A 14,423-nucleotide genomic window follows, 5' to 3' on the forward strand; every position below is an offset into this window, starting at 1 on the left:
ATAGGCGTGTGCATTCCCTCCTTCATTTCAGGGCAGACAGCTTGACGTCGGCACACCGTACAATCTGAGCGAACCGGTGAGTAATGGCTTCCACTGTCCGGGACTTCACAGTGTTTGCACTGATAAAAAGGGTCAATGGTCAGGTTTGATTACCTAAGAATAATTCCCCAGTAAAAGCTCATTTCTTGTCCCCGATGGAGGAAGCTGGATGGAAAATAGTGAGAAATCCGAATGACAGTGGATTCAAACACAAAATCAGGGACAGTGTGTTGAAGTGAAAAGAGCACAGGACCGAGCCACAACCAGGATTTTGATTCTACACGGCTGTGTGGCTTTGGGCAAATCGCTTAAAATTTCTGAGACATTATGGTTTTATTACTTTTCTGCACCTGTATCCATTTACTCAACAAGTGTTTAGTGACTCAGAGTATAAGTATAAACCAGGCACTGTGCTGGGTGATAGACACTTATGCATGAGTAAAATAGGGTCTCTATTTTAAAGGACTCTCAATCTTGCAGGAGAGACATATACATAAAACCATGGCCAGACAGCATCGTAAGAGTCAGAACAGTGATGTGTGTGAGGGGCAAAGAGAATACGCAAGAGGAAAAGCACCTTGCTTGCCTGTGTGGCCTTTGAACTAAAACTAGAAAGATGTAAGAGTTTTCTAGAAGGACTAGAGAGGAAAGGTACACCACTCAGTGGGAACCCTTTATGCCAAGACACAGAGTTTGAGGCAGGCTAACTTGTGCAGGAAACTAGGAGTATTTCAGCTTGCTTAGAAGACAGGGTGTGTGTGTGGAGGATGGGAGGTGGAAGACGAGGTTGGTGGGGCCAGATCGTGGAGAGCTCTGGGTATATACCATGGTGGTAATTTGGTTTTCAGTTACACATAGAGTTTTAGGTAAGAGAAGGGTATGATTCCATTTTGTTTTGAAAAGATCACTCCAAATGTGGAACCAAGAGAGGTCCCTCATGAGGCTGCTGGCCAGCAGTGGCAGGCACAGAAAAGCAAGGGCAGTGAGTGAGCGAGGAACCCAGATGGAGACCAGGTAATGAGGAAGTGAGTCAACAGGACCTGATGATGGATGAATTGTCCCTGGCAGAGTGAGTGGGATAATGGAAAGGGAAGCCCCCTTCTTCCTGGCTTGGGCAGCTCTGGAGATTGAAACACATTAATAGGAAACACAGGAGCAAGAGCAAGTTAGAGGGTAGAAAGTAAGGAATTTGATGGTTCCTATGCTGAATCTAAGGTGCCTGTAGGGACTTAAATGGAGATGTTTCACAAGCAATTGGAAATCTGGGTCTGCAGCTCAGGAGGGAGTCTCAGCTGAAGTTCTAATTTGTGAGGTATTGACACCTCAGATGGTTGAAGCTGAGGTGGTGAATGAGCTCACTCTGGGAGAATTTAAAGAGAGAGAAGAGAAAAGGTTGAGGTTAGGACACAAACACAAAAGAGGTGGGGAGAGGGGAAAAGAGACGGCAAAGCAGAAGGAACAGAGATAAAGGAGAAGGGGATCCAGGTGTCATCGTGGCCTGTGGATGGAACAGCCAGCACAATCACAGGCACAGACCTACCAGGTAAGGGGAGGAGGAGCCAGTCCAGTCTGCCCAATATGAGCCCAGGGCAGCTCTGGGAGAAGGTTTCCAGGGCAGCTATGGGCTGAAAGTTAGCTAGTGGGCAGCCAGCTTCCCAAACTGTCCACCCATTTAGGTTTTGATGTGCTGCTTTCTGGTTGTGTCCCCAGCTTTGAGTTTTGCATGTTGGGTGAGGACACTCATGGACCTGTATGATCTGCCTGATGCCATGCTGTCCTGGACTTTATCTTCTGCCAAAACCTAGTGGACCATGTGTCCCTGAAGGTCAGGTGCTCCCTGGGGTCTAGGCCTACCTGCCCCAGGCTGGACTCCACTCGGCAACCCTGCTCCCTGCAGTGAGCCACACCACGCCCTACTCTGTAGAGACGACTACTCTGCTTAGAATCCCATAGGCCCTGATCTTTTGGAGGCCAAAGTTTCTTTGGTAGAGTTCTATTCAGAAAACACTTTCAGGTGACAAGAAAAAGTCACTATTGTCTCTTACTGTCTCTTGTAGTGCATCCAAGGATGTCATTTTTGGAACTCCGCAGATCAGGAAAACTGTGCTTTAAAGTGTGTAAGTACTAATTATGTTTCTGTTTTGATACTAATGTTTCCATCAAGAGAAATGTTTTCCAAGAGGTTTCCGATTTGAGTTTCCATTGGCTTTCAATGAGTCTGCTGGACTCTAAAGCAAAAGTACGATTGCCTGAGTAATACATAATAATGGAAAAAATAAGATCAACATTATTAATGCAACTGGAGACCAAGGGAAGTTAATGTGAGCCATGGAACCCAGGGATGCCCAACTGCTCCAAATTATAAAGGCCTTTTAGCAGAATATGAGGTATTTGTTAAATTTCCTAGTCCTGCACTTCTCAAATTTTACTATGCAAATAACTGGGAACTTGTTAAAATGCAGATTCTGATTCAGTAGGTTTGGGGCTGGACTTGAGAGTCTACACTTGTAACAAGCTCCCAGGTGATGTATTGCTGGTGGTCTGCAGACCACACTTTGGATAGCAGGGTCCTAGGTCATGTTCAGAGTTCTGCAGGGAACATGGTAGCAATCTAATCCAGAGGTCAAACACCTAGGTTTATTACACTTTGTGTGGAAAATCCATGCCCCAATATTTTTTCATTTTTAATTTATCCTGGCTTTGCCACTTAGTGTATGACTTCATTAAGGTGCTTCACCTTTACTTTCCTCATTAATAAATTAGGATAATAATCGAATCTCCCTCCTAAGGGTAGTGCCTGATAGTCTATAATTATTCCAGTCTCATGGATAAGAATTTTATAGTTTAAAAGTGGGTTGCTTTGTTCAGGTTGTTTAGGTCAGAGGTTAAGTCAGTTAGCATCATGGTCGCCTTGGGTAATATCATTTTCCATTAATGACTCAAATAATAGCACTGAGATTTAAATAAGGACATTAACATCTCCTTAAATATACTCCTCATAGCTTTTCTTGTGTAGCGTGTCCTCACTGACTTCCATTATGGGAGTCGCTTATGCCCACGCTCCTGTCTGTGACTGTGCGCTCCATACTGGAGATTACCAAGAGATGGAGCAGGAGCTGTCTGGATTTGTGAAATATTATACGGTCCAAAAAAACCTCTACCTCTCCTTGCTAGCACGCTGTGTGAATGGCACTTTAAATCATTATCTGTCTAATTACGTGTTTAGTATCTTTTGCAACACAAAACATATGTCTATCAGGGCAGGACCGTGAGGGCAGATGCTCTCTGCCTTGTTCACACCACACCCCTCGCACTGAACACAGCGAGGGGCACGTAGCAGGCGCTCAGGCAGCCCGTGCCAAGTGAATGGCTGGGAAGAACCATTTGTCCCCAGAAATAGTCCAGGAAGCAGAGTGGGTGCTAGAGTGGTCGCTAGAGTGGTCAGTCTGGGCAGAGGAACCTGGTGGCCTTGCCTAGCCAGAGCGATGGGTGGTTTTCATTTTGGGCTCTGTCAGTCCAGGCCCCGGCCACCAGCCCTTCATTCTCTCACCTGGTCCGTCACAGATAACCTCTTAGTTGACTGGGACTTTCTAACAGACATCATGTGCCCCTGTTTTTCCAATGATGCAGACAACATAATGTACAGTAGCCTTCTTGAATGGAAAGGCCATCTCTGGGCTCCCTTGCTTTTGATTGTTTTTTATTGATTATTTTGTCAATGGTGGGGCAAGAAATTAATTTGGAAGAAATGCCTAGCTAAGTGTCATGAAAATCATTTACAACTTTAAAGATTTTAAATAGTTTTACTTTCCTCTTTTGTCTATGCAGAATGATACCTATGCTGCTGTTAGTGAGGTGAGTGGTGATCACTTACAACAAAGGTGTCATCAAACCCCATTTCTCTCTTGTCCTGTTAAAATAAAAATGAAGAAAACTGAGTCATTCTCAGTGCACCTGAAACATTCTTCCTGGGAGTGCTCTAACTGGTGTAAGAATGACTGCCTAATTCCATGTCTGACACCTTGCTGTGTTTTCTATCTCTGTGTGCATGTATACAATGCATATGTAAATGTGTACAGATGTACGTACACAGACACATTACACACATACACATATATTACTCTAATCTGGTTTGAAAGGTCTGACTTCCTGAAATCTGGGTGGGAGAGGCGTCAGGAGGAGAGGAAAAGGAACATAGAGCAGTGCCCTTCTCTCTGCTGATTTCATTTCTTTCCCATACAGCCTTCGTGCTGTCATTAAACACAATGCATTAAAAGAGAGCCCTTTAGTTGCAATGTTCTTCCTTATTCAATAAACTCCTTTGACAACATTTTGAAACAGAACTTTAAAAAATTTCAACTAATTAATTTTCCTCCTGCTATGGTAATAAAGGATCTCCCGGGGACTCTGGCGGCCCAGGTCTCTCCTCGTTCCCCCGCCGGCCCTCCCCTGCAGAGCCCTCCCCTGCACTTGGCTTTCTCCTTCCTGGGAATTTTGATCTTTTCTACTCAGTCTTCCTGAACTAAACTTCCCTGTCCTGGATCCCACATCCTTCAGAATTTGTTTTAGATTATTTGACAATAAGCATTTATGATGAAACTACATTCTTTCTCAGTTTGAAATCTATGCCGTCTTCTATTTAATATATCCTTGAAACCAGAGAACAGAACTATCCTATCTTGCTGGAGGAAGAATTCCAGATTGTCACTCATTAGTAAAATAGAAAAATTCCCTTTGAATAGAAAATGAAAATTTTAAAAAGCTAAATTGGAATATTTTCTCAATAGTCTTTGGTGACTTTTCCTTGCGGGTAGAAGGTGATGGGGTTGGCTAAGAAGAGATAAAACAGACTGGAAAATTTGCCCTGTATGTAAATAGACAATTAAAGCGCTTTCCTGATTGAGATTAGAAAGAAAAAAAATAAAACTGCCTGAGAACCCTTTTATGTGATTAAAACAAAAGTAGTTCAGACTCTGTGAATTCTTAAATTCAACTTCCTTTAGATTGTCTCCAGGCAACTTGAGTTTGAGAAACACTGAGTAACTTCATTTGAAATCTAATTCTAATGTTTGGAGATTGGAGAGACAGAGGGAGGGAGAGAGAGAGAAAAGGAAAACCAAATCAATAACTTTGCCTTCACTTGTGATAACATTTAAACTCCTTAGAGCACAAACTTCTAGTTGTAAGATTAACAGGTTCCAGGGATCTGATGTACAGTATGGTGGTTATAGCTAGTAACACTGTATTATATACTTGAATGTTGCTAAAAGAGTCAATCTTAAATGTTCTCATCATAAAAAAGAAATGGTAATTACATGATGGGATGAAGGTGTTAGCTAATGCTATGGTGGTAATCATCTATCTTAATAAAGCTGGAAAAAAATACAAGCTTCACCAATGTAAACAAAACAAAAAGATTTAACCCCCTAGATAGATCAGAATTGTATTATCTACTTTCTCCTGAAAAAGTGCAGGAAAAATAGGCCCACAGTTCCCCCAATAGTCAGGACTAGCTGTATTTCCAAACAAACATCTCCTTTCTTCTTCCTCAGTTTTCTTTCTTGGAAAAAAAAAAAAATCCTATGTTAATGATAATTTTGCTGCCATTTGGCATATTTACTCTCTGCAGTTAATTAATATGTTGAATGTATTTCACTGAAACCTGCGAAGAAGATGTGAAAAGTATACTAAACCCTTACGTGACATAATCCTGAGTCCAAACTGAGGTATTTAAATTAATCCTTAAACAAGCAAACCTGGGCTCATCAGGCTCCACTTCCTCTGAGTGCACAGATCAAACATGGGGCAGCTAAGTATTTGCAAATTACAGCCCTTCTCTACTTAGATGTTAGGGCAAATGCACTGTGTCAGGGTCTCCACTATTATCATGAGAAACAACAGCATGTTGTCCTGGCTATTGTAATTATAAACTGAATGAGAGCAGAAGATTGATCATGATTATGTTGTAGTTTTACGACGTGTGCCTTTTCCCTAAGTATTCCCCCCCCATAACTATTGTTAACGCCTCTGTTAAAAGTTGCAGGAAATTTGTGTCTCAGTCATCAAAATGTTTACTCAGTTAACCATCATTAGGTTTTTGCAGACCTTAAAATTTAACACTGGTACTGAGACCTCCATTGAAATGTTCACTAAAGCTTATAGTTCATTTTCAAGGAAGGCATGAATATAAGAAATAAATAGGCATAATTTTAGGCTAGAGTTTTCGGTTATTAACTCACTAAACTTTTGACTAAGGTGGAAAACATAATTGCATTGTTGAGCTCAGTATTTCGTCAAACCAGGGGGTGTCACACATTAGAAGGTCATGAAATCAATTTTGTGAATAGAGAGTCACAATAAACAAAATGAAATAGAACATGTAAGCTTGCATCACAGGTACGAAATTTCCTTTGTGGTTGAAAACATTCTAAAATTGGATTGTAGTGATGCTTGTACAATTGTACAATTTGACTACACTAAATACCACTGAACTATGTGCTTTAAATGGGTGGATTTCATGGTTTGAAAAATATATTTCAATAAAACTGTTTAAAAAGGGAAAAAGGGTACTGTTTCAAGAATGTGTTTTTCCTCCAACATGTATGTGTGTACTAAGTTGTTTGGAAGTATCTTGGAATTTGGGACACGGTCAAAAAAGTTTGAAAGGGTATTGTTCTAATCCCGCTAGCAAATGGGAACTTCTAAGTATTACAGTTGAAATACTTGATATACAGGTAAACTTATGTATCAGACTTTCATATTTCAAAATTCAGTTGAAGCTTATCAGCAAAAGCAGTACAAAGGCTGCACTGACTGGCATGCTACTGTCTTCCGCAGCGAGAATCCTGCGAGGTCGGCTGCAGCAGTGGGGAAGGTGCATACGAAGAGGAAGTGTTAGGTAAGCAGATGCATGCAACTGTTATTGAAAATAGTCCACACCACTTGAGGCACTTGTGCTACTGTAGGGCAGTGAGCCACCTCTTAAAATTTCTGTTCGTCTATGTCTCAGTATGATCTATCTATACGATATTGAATATATATATATATATTTCAGTAACTTAGAATGTGAAAGCCATTTTGATAGAGATTCAGCAAGACTCTTCTTTCAGAGCAAAATACGGGAACCAGCACATGACATGTTCTGTGGATGCAGTCACTTCTGTCTTAACTAGAGGGACAAATGTGAATCCTGAGCACCTTGATGTCAGGAAATGCCACTGTTTTAATGAACTGAAAATGTAGAAGCATTTTATTTAATGCACAGTTCATTACTCAGCTAACAGGTATGCAGTAGAATGCCTACTCCAAGTATGGCACCCTACAAGACTCTGGGAAATCTGCAGAATGTGTAGAAGTTACACTTCTCAGTGTTAGATTTCGAGTCAATGAAGAGCTTGGGTGTTTATGTCTCTACCTCCCTCTGCCTTATTTCAGAGCAGACTGAGTGTGTCTCAGAGACTTTGCCAGAGCGTGTTAATTCTCTAGTGGTTTCTGAAGGACCAACACGTTGATAAGTTGCAGCTTGTTTCCTCTCACCGAGAGACAGATTATTCTTTCCAGAACAAGAGATGATTGGCTCTACCATAAGTTGTATCCCTTGTTTCAGTGGCTTGCTCCTTGCTCTCAGTGGCTGATGGAAATTAGAAGGAGGAGCATGCCCTGTTATCCTGATTTGCTTCTGCCCTTTAGTGACCCACAAAAGACCCTCCTTGACATTTCTGTAGCGAGGTAGTGATGTTACATTTTTTTCTCTCTGTGTAGCAGAAGTTAGCTGTGTTTTCTATACTGTGAACTGAGGTTCCCCAAGGTATCACATCTGCCTCACAGGGAGGTGTGGAGCATTTTAAATATGGAGGGAAACACAAGGGTGGTAGACATCTGTTGGACATCGCTGGAACTACTAGCTAGAGATAGTTGACAGTATAAACAGTGGATTGCACTACATTTCTTTCTATAATAGCATATCTTTGCAATGCTATTTTCTTGGTGTTGCTGTGATAAAAAGCAAGTATAAGAAACTCAGTGTGGAACAGGAAATGAGGATGGTGGTGCCCAATCTGATCACAATATTTGAGAAGTTCTGCAGTGCCCAATAGGCACACGGATCCCATTCATAGGCAATTATTTTTATTTAAGGATGAAATAAATACATTACCTTGTCTTTCAATTTATTTGTTTTCCCAAACATCTAAGTTAATAGGACATGCATACTTAAGTTATAATGTTTAATACATGGAACTGTTAGGTGATTCTTTTGGTCGAGGAAGTCATGAAAAAATTATGGAGAAACTAAAGATGCCATAACTGAGAAAGTTTGGGAAACTCTGATTTACATCATTTTCTTGTATTCTGAAATTATACTGCCAACTTAATTATACAATTCTGTTAGAATACAAGTGTAATCAGTACTTTATTTCAAATTTCTCATTGGCTATGGATCATTGTCTACGTACTACTAACAAATGAGTTGTACCAACTCCAAATATATGGCATTCGTGCTTACAGATTGTATCTTTGATTTGTTGTAATGAATCCTTTTGCCTGTATGCTTAAGACCCTGTTTGTCTCTAACATCTGGTGCTGGTCTGTTTGTCTGTGGATCTGCTATATTATTCTATTTCATATATACTCCATGCCCCTTTTCCACATGGTGAGAATGATAATTATTAGGAATATATTAAAATAAAAATAGTTACTATTTATTAGACATTGATGAGTCAGACACAGTTCTAAGTAATATATAGCTTTCAGCTCTTTACGTCCTCAGAAGTATAAACATTATAATCATCATTTGACAGATGAGAAAAATGAGGCACAAGCTGTAAAAGCTTCTTTGGGGCTGCATAGCCAGAGAGGGATGTAACTTGAATTTTAACCCAGTTCTCTCATTCCAGAGCCTGTTCTTATCCACTCTGCTATGTACTGAAAGTAGTATATAGCTCAGGTTAGCTTCTTTTTCTCATTTGGTTCACTCCTGCCTTGATATTTCAGAATAAACCTGTCTTACCTCTGTTTTTCAATATGTATCACCATGGCTTTGAAACATGTCTTTATTTAACTATAAAATTTGCATTTACTTGTACTTATCTAATTCTAGTCCCTATTGCCCAGTTCTTAATTTACATCTTTTCTGATGCCTACTGGTCCTTCTTCCTTGCTCTGCTGACAACTCTATCTCTGAACTCTTTAAGGATCCCACAGCTATTCCAAGCCCTGATATTAAGCATCTCACACCATAAAATGGGGAAAGTAGAACTGTGCTTTACCTGTACAGTTATAATACTCAAAAGTGAACCCTAAGTGGAAGAATCAGCAGAGAAGTGCTCTGCTAAGCCTCTCTGTGGGCTAAACTCTCAGATTATAATGGCTTTATTTTTTCTGGGTCACAGAGTATTTTTGTAGTGTGGACTTTAATTACTTCAGAGTCAGTTAGTTCAGATTCAGTATCAGTAGTGATTAGAATTATGTCAACTTTTCTTTTAACTGGAAAGAGATCATGGGAATATGTATTTAATCATTTAAGCTCCTCAAAAAATTTACCATGCTTTCTGAACCAGGGTAGATTCTTTTCTATAAAAGAAAGTGTATCCTCTAAGTTTAGACAGAGATGCCTCCTTTTGCCACTTCCATGTAGTACTTGAAGTCCCAGCCAGAGCAACTAGACAAGAAAAAGGCATCTAAATTTGATGGATTCAACAAAAGGCATCCAAATTTGAAAGGAGGAAGTAAAAATTTTCTTTGCAGATGATATCTTATACACAGAAAACCCTAAAGATACCACAAAATACTCTGTTAGAACTAATAAACAAATTCAGGAAAATAGCACTTGAAAATCAGGTGCATTTCTATACACTAATAATGAGCCATCTGAAAAGGAAACTAAGAAACAATTTCATTTAACAATGGCTTCAAGAAGAGTAAAATACTTAGAATTAACTTAACCAAAGAGGTAAAGGACTTGTAAAATGAAAACTACAAAACATTTCTGAAAAAAAGAAGACAAATAAATGGAAAGACACCCCATATTCATGAATTGAAAGACTTGGTATATTGTCATGATGTCAATACTACCAAAGCAATCTAAAGATTTAATGCAATCCCTATCAAAATTCTGAAGATATTTTTACAAAATGAAAGAACCATCCTACTATTCACTTGGATTCTCAAGGGACCCCAAATCCTGAAAAGGAGAATAAAGTTGGAGGACTCGTACTTTCTGATTTCAGACTTTCTACAAAGCTACAGTAATCAAAACAGTGTGGTACTGGCACAAAAACAGACACATAGATCAATGGAACAGGACAGAAAGTCCAGAAATAAATCACACACTTGTGGCCAATTAATCTACAACAAAGGAGGCAAGAATATACAATAGAAAAGACAGTCTCTTCAATAAGTGTTTCTAGGAAAATTGGGCAGCTATATGTAAAAGAATGAAATTAGAATATTCTCTAACACCACATACAAAAATAAACTCAAAATGGATAAAGACCTAATGTAAGTCCAGATCCTATAAAATATAGGCAGAACACTCTTTGACATAAATTGCAGCAATATCTTTTTGGATCTGTTTCCTGGAGTAACGGAAATAAAAACAAATAAATGGGACTTAATTAAATGTAAAAGCTTTTGCACAGCAAAGGAAACCATAAGAAAACAAAAAGAAAACCTACAGAATGGGAGACAGTATTTGCAAATGATGCAACTGACAAAGGATGATTTCCAAAGTATACAAACGGCTAAATATCAAAACAAAAAATCCAATTAAAAAATGGGCAGATCTAAATAGAAATTTCTCGAAAGAAGACATACAGATGGCCAACAGTCACACGAAAAGATGCTCAATATTGTTAATTAATAGAGAAATGCAAATCAAAACTACAGTGAGGTATCACCTCACACTGGTCAGCATGGCCATCATCAAAAACTCTAAGAAGAAATGTTGGAGAGGGTATGGAGAAAAAGGAACCCTTCTACATTGTTGGTAGGAATGTAAATTGGTGCAGCCACTATGGAGAACAGTATGGAGGTTTCTTAAAAAACTAGAAATAGAGTTATCATATGCTCCAGCAATCATACTCCTGGGCACATATCTGAAGAAAACTCTAATTCAAAAAGATACATTCACCCCAGTGTTCATAGCAGCAGTATTTACAACAGCCAAGACACAGAAGTAACCTAAATGTCCATTAACAGATGACTGGATAAAGAAATTATGGTTTTATATATATATATGTGTGTGTGTGTGTGTGTGTGTGTATATAAAACATATATATAAAATATATATACATTATATATATATTACTCAGCCATAAAAAAGAATGAAATAATGCCATTTGCAGCAACATGGATGGACCTAGAGATTATCATATTGAATGAAGTAAGTCAGAGAATGACAAATATCATGGTATCACTTATATGTGGAATCTAAAAGATGATACAAATGAACTTATCTACAAACCAGAAATAGACTCACAGACATAGAAAAAAATTTATGGTTACCAAAGGGGAAAGAGGTGGGGAGGGATAAATTAGGAGTTTGGGATTAACAGATATGCATTACTATATATAAAACAGATAACCAACAAAGGCTTTCTGAATAGCACAGGGAACTACATTCAATAACTTGTAATAACCTATAATGAAAAAAACTTGAAAAAGAAAAGATTTACGTATGTGTGTGTAACTGAATCACTTTGCTATACACCTGCATCTAACAAAACATTGTAAATCAACTATTCTTCAATAAAAAATTAAAATAAAAATATGCTCAACATTATTAGTCATTAGAGGAATGTAAATCAAGCCTACAATGAAATGACTTCAAACCCATTCAGACAGCTACTTAAAATTAAAAAAAAGCAAAAAACCTCAGAAAATGAAAAGTGTTACCAAATGCAAGTTCCTGTGTGCAATGAGGCCAAAAAATACCAAAACGTCAGAATTTGGAGCAGAGAAAGTTTTGTTGCTGGGCTAAGCAAGGTGAACTTGTGGCTCATGCCCCCAAAACCCTGGACCTCCCCAAAGGGTTTCAGCTGAGCACTTTTAAAGGCCAGCTGCAGGAGGGGCATTGCAGGCTGTGCACAATTCTCTGACTGGTTGATGGTGATCAGTCCTTAGACACCAGAAGGCCTGGGGGCTACGTGCTCATGATCATCAAACAGTGAATTTCTTCCATTTGGTGGTGGCTTTTTAGCATCTGAGGAGACATGCATGATATTCTATTATCTAGGTACTTCAGATTATATATATATATATATATGTATAAAACAAGAGCTACTGGTCAATATATGTCTCCTTTTCTCTGCTAATATCTGATCTAAAGCAATTTTATTGTCTGAAAATTTAATAGTTACAAAAGAGGAGACCTTGAGGTCCTAAGGTTGCAGCTGCCATCTGCCAGCAGACGCTGCTTTGGGAATGGCTGGTGGCATCCCAAGTATGACACAGCTCAGAAAATTAGAGTTCTCAATAATACAGGAACATGTCTGAAATCACATCCACAATGGTCCCTAGTTTTACCGTGGATGTCTGAACCACGGCTAGTCTATTCTGACTTTCAAATGCATTCCTCTCCTCAAGGCCAAAGCAGATGTACAATGCATGTCCAAAAGGCCTTATATAAAGTAGGCCCCCATGGTCAGTAAAGTTTAACTCAAACCATGTATAAGACAGAATGACTTCCCCATACCTCAGTATGTGCAGATTTTTCCATCATTTCCCCTTCTGATTACCAATCTTTCGATAGAAAGCATTGATGATCAAAATATCTGTCCCTTGATGCTAGGGTGGTGGCTCTTGCCCCAGGTTCAGATCATGTCCCTTGGTGCTAGGTCTTCTTTATATTTGCCTAGTTATTCCTGTTGGGGGAATAGTAATCAGATATTATGAACAGGCTCAGAGGTATGTTAATGGGAAAATAATTTACAGGCCATACATTTTATCACTTATACCTGGTTGTTACACAAACATTGTATATGTGGTTCTAGCAATAGACTTAAGCAAGCATTTTTTACATCATGAGCAGTTATACTCTGTGGCAATTCCATTAGAGAATTCCTAAACATTGGGGGCAGTATTGATAGGGAGACAAACATTTGGTAAAAAATTCAATTAGAAAACATAGATTAAAAGTCAGAAATATTTCAGACAAAACCAAAAAATTATTACTGTATTCATCAGTTCACTCAGTCCTATGTAATTAATCCTTTTTACTAACAGTTTTATGAAATTAGAGTTTTCATTAGACTTTTAAAATCTCTTACCCAGCTTAGCAGTATGATTTAAAAGAAACCTGTACTTGTCAAAAAGTCCTTTTTATGAATCTCCTTGAAGATGAAACAGTTTTGCAAAGCATCAGCTTAACTGTCTATGAATGACAAAAGGGCAACATAAAAGATCTGATTACAGTGTTTTTGACAAAGAAGCTTAATCAAGTTGCTGTGACTTACATTTTAAGTTAACAATTAGAATTATGACTGATAGCATTATACCAGGACATGTTTAAAGTTCAGAAACTTTATATAATTTCTAGAATGTCCATATTAACAACGTTTATCCATACTGTATACTCCAAGGACACTTATCACTCATTTGACAATGTTTCATGTGCAGTTCAACACACCAATTGTTACGGAAACAACAGGGCAGCCAAGAAACAAGAACCACTCGGAGGGCTGGAGTACTCAGATGTATTCCACCGGCAGGCTCAGAGCGGCTTCTGCTCTGAAGCTCTGAGCACCTCCAAGACGTGCGCATGAGGTTTTATAGGGTAAAGTACAAGCTTGGGGTATTCGGCCAATAGGCATGGAACAGCTTTAGCAGCATCATTATCACAAAAGTGGAGGCAGGGAGGCAGGAAACCAACATTCCAAAGCCAGATATATATCTTTGAAAATCCAGCTGGCTACCAAAAAAACATGAACAGCAAACCAACACTAATTAACTTAGATTTACGAGTTAGTCCAGCAGAACTCAGACCAGTATTCCGATACTTAGATTTGTGAATTATCTTGTTAGCCCAGCCCAGCTTTTCTTTCACATTCTTAGACTTGTGAGTCATCTTGTTAGCCCAGCCCAGCTTTTCCTTCACACAACCAATCCTAGTCAGTTCAATACCCCTCTCTGAGATGTCTCGGGGGCCCTCTGAAGCATCCCAAAGCCAGCTGAAGTCAAAAGAACTTTAATTCAAACTCAATAGGAAATTTGTTAAAAATATAAAATAATTTCACACAATCTGTTATCAGAAGCATTCTAAGTAAACTTGCTTTCTTAACAGAAAGGAACCAAATCTAGTCCTACATCAGCCTACTTTTAATAACAAAATCCATTCACCTAATTAAGTTTAATCTAATCTCAGCCTGACCATGCACAGAACTCTTTTC

The 14,423-nt window shown here is 38.8% G+C and overlaps 1 protein-coding gene across 2 annotated transcripts in view; it reads left to right on the forward strand.

Moving 5' to 3' along the window:
- The window catches only part of ROS1 (ROS proto-oncogene 1, receptor tyrosine kinase), a 106,614-nt gene that overhangs the window by 6,882 nt on the left and 85,309 nt on the right, over positions 1–14,423 (forward strand). For both annotated transcript variants that reach the window (XM_064486745.1, XM_064486744.1), the window contains exons 2-5: positions 32–76; positions 2,097–2,156; positions 3,868–3,894; positions 6,877–6,937. In XM_064486745.1, the coding sequence (XP_064342815.1) occupies positions 32–76; positions 2,097–2,156; positions 3,868–3,894; positions 6,877–6,937 (193 nt within the window). The remainder of the gene's footprint in view (positions 1–31; positions 77–2,096; positions 2,157–3,867; positions 3,895–6,876; positions 6,938–14,423) is intronic.

Source organism: Camelus dromedarius, chromosome 6 (assembly GCF_036321535.1).
Source record: "Camelus dromedarius isolate mCamDro1 chromosome 6, mCamDro1.pat, whole genome shotgun sequence".
Lineage (NCBI taxonomy): Eukaryota > Metazoa > Chordata > Mammalia > Artiodactyla > Camelidae > Camelus > Camelus dromedarius.